Raw genomic sequence first — 2253 nt, 5'->3', positions numbered from 1 at the left:
GCGACAAATTCATTTTAGCTGCTAAATTTGAAATATAATTTTCGCCTTCATTTTTCTTATTTACAGCACAAGCAACTCTTATATCACCAGATATAGACATGCCGTATAATCTTGATTTCGGAGCCTTACTTACTACGATTGAATTGAAACTTTCATTCGGATTACTTGAAGCACCGGCTGAAAATTTCTCTGCGTTGTCTGCTAAATTATTAAACAGTTTCTCTAAATTATCGTATAATTTTAGATCAGAAAACCCATCACCAATAACCTTATGTCGGTACTGCTCCGGATTTTGATTATATGAACACCATGGGCCACAATTTGTGTGATCATTGAATGCATGTCGAGGAATATTTCTTATGGCATCAGCCATACCTTGACAGTCACCTATATTTCTTGACACACAGTAATTAAAGCATTTCTGCAGATACTGAATAGCTATAGTGGAGAGTTCCTTATGGCTCTTTTGCATTTTATATAATGCACTAACTACACCTTTACTTGTGTGGTTTTTATCAGCCTGCTTTACTACTTCGAAATCATGGGCGTTTCGCACAGCAAGAATGGGACTACTATCGTTATCTGCTATAAGTATACCAGCTTCAACATTACACGAAGTGAAAATATCATTTTTCTTTGTAAGCTGTACCGCAGCATAAGGTTCCATTGCTTTTGCAGTGCCAGTGAAATTGCAGCGACAATCATGATCTTCTTTGCAATGTCCTAAATCGCATTTTTTGCATTTCCTATTTAACACTGTATAAGAAAGAACTTTTTTCGAAAAGAAACCAATAAGTGACGAAGTTCCAGAGAAGCTGTTGTACGATCTGCCTGTGCTCCTAGTAAACCAACCCGTATCAAACGATGCAGCAATACGCGCTCTCTACTCCATATTAATTAACATATTTTCACAAGGATTTGGTAGGTCAGGAAAAATGAAAGAGGTGCTCAGATGTGGAGGTCTGTTGGTAATAAAATAACGCATTAGGTTTGTATTGTAATTGTGTATATCAATATAATGTTTTAATTAATAAATATTATGAAAGAGCAAATATTCCTAATATAAACAGAAAAATATGACAAATGTTGTTCATAAGAATTATTGCATTAAAATATATGCTTTAAAAATCGAGTAAAATCATTAATTAATTGATGCACAATATAAGTAAATTTGTAGAATGTCACTGAAAATCATTTTTCACTTCTAAAAAGACGATCACTTATCGTATATCATTTCGAGTATAGTTTTTGCTCATTTTGCTCTTAAGTATTATTGTCCATTTGTATTTGAGGACTTACAACAATGCAATGATTTCTTGAACTCTGTCAATGGTAATCTATCTCTCTGCAGCAGTTGCATTTATGCAACTTTCACGAGCCATTTCTTCAACAGCCCGTCCAACTTCTTTTTCATGGACTTTGAACACGTCCCAATTGAATTCTGGGATATTCAGTGCAGATAATACTTTATTCAAATGAGTATTCCCCATACCTGCATTTAATGTACCTGTAATGTAATGTTTTATAAACATTTTCAATGAATTGTGTTTTATATTAAATAAAAATAGTACAGACAATTATACTGTCAACGAATATAGATGGAACACAGAAGCACGGAGCCTGTTTTAAATACTTATACGAATGAATGTTTGCAAATGAGATACATTAAGAACATATCTCACCGGCAAATATTAATTCGTCCCACTGTTTAATTCGGACTCCGCGCTTCTATGTTGGTCTATACTTATTGGTATTATAATACGTACCTATCACTACTTTTGTGTTAGTATCGAAATGTGTGCGTTTTTCATAAACTTTATGTTCCTTATCACTGCACACTTTGGAGATGCCTTCACACTGATGACATTTTATTAAAAAAATAGACGCTAAACCATGTCTTTCTTCGTGAAGAATATTTTGTAAACTGAGTACTGAATTACACTTTTTACAGTTTAATTCCTTTCCTAATGTCTCCAGATGTATTATTCGACGACCTTCAATCTCAACAGCGTCTTTTTTTAGGTTAGTCAACTTAATTATGGCATTTTTCGTGCCATACACCTGTCTTAGCTTTTTCCCGATTTCTTGCTGTTGACATCGTTTTTTATACACTTTTCCTGTAACTCGCTTCCCTTTCCAAAAAAATCTTTCGGTCTTTTTACGCATTTTAAAAATATCTACATATTAATTCTTCATGTGTGTATCGCAGTGTTGCCAGAGTTATGATTACAACTGCTCGAGTCAAAGGCACGT

At 34.0% G+C, this 2253-nt stretch overlaps 1 protein-coding gene across 1 annotated transcript; it reads right to left on the bottom strand.

Annotated features, from left to right (window-relative positions):
- Nucleotides 1–1337: 1337 nt before the first annotated feature.
- LOC108777062 (uncharacterized) lies at nucleotides 1338–2088 on the bottom strand (the record flags this gene model as incomplete). Its single annotated transcript, XM_018543857.1, has 2 exons — nucleotides 1338–1507; nucleotides 1767–2088. Coding segments are annotated over 2 exons (492 nt in total), but the record flags the coding sequence as incomplete, so codon positions are not given.
- Nucleotides 2089–2253: the final 165 nt, after the last annotated feature.

Source organism: Cyphomyrmex costatus, unplaced genomic scaffold (assembly GCF_001594065.2).
Source record: "Cyphomyrmex costatus isolate MS0001 unplaced genomic scaffold, Ccosl1.0 scaffold4003, whole genome shotgun sequence".
Classification (NCBI taxonomy): Eukaryota; Metazoa; Arthropoda; class Insecta; order Hymenoptera; family Formicidae; genus Cyphomyrmex; species Cyphomyrmex costatus.
The sequence above is the reverse complement of the archived record's forward strand: the minus strand, read 5'-3'. Positions and strand labels throughout refer to the sequence as shown.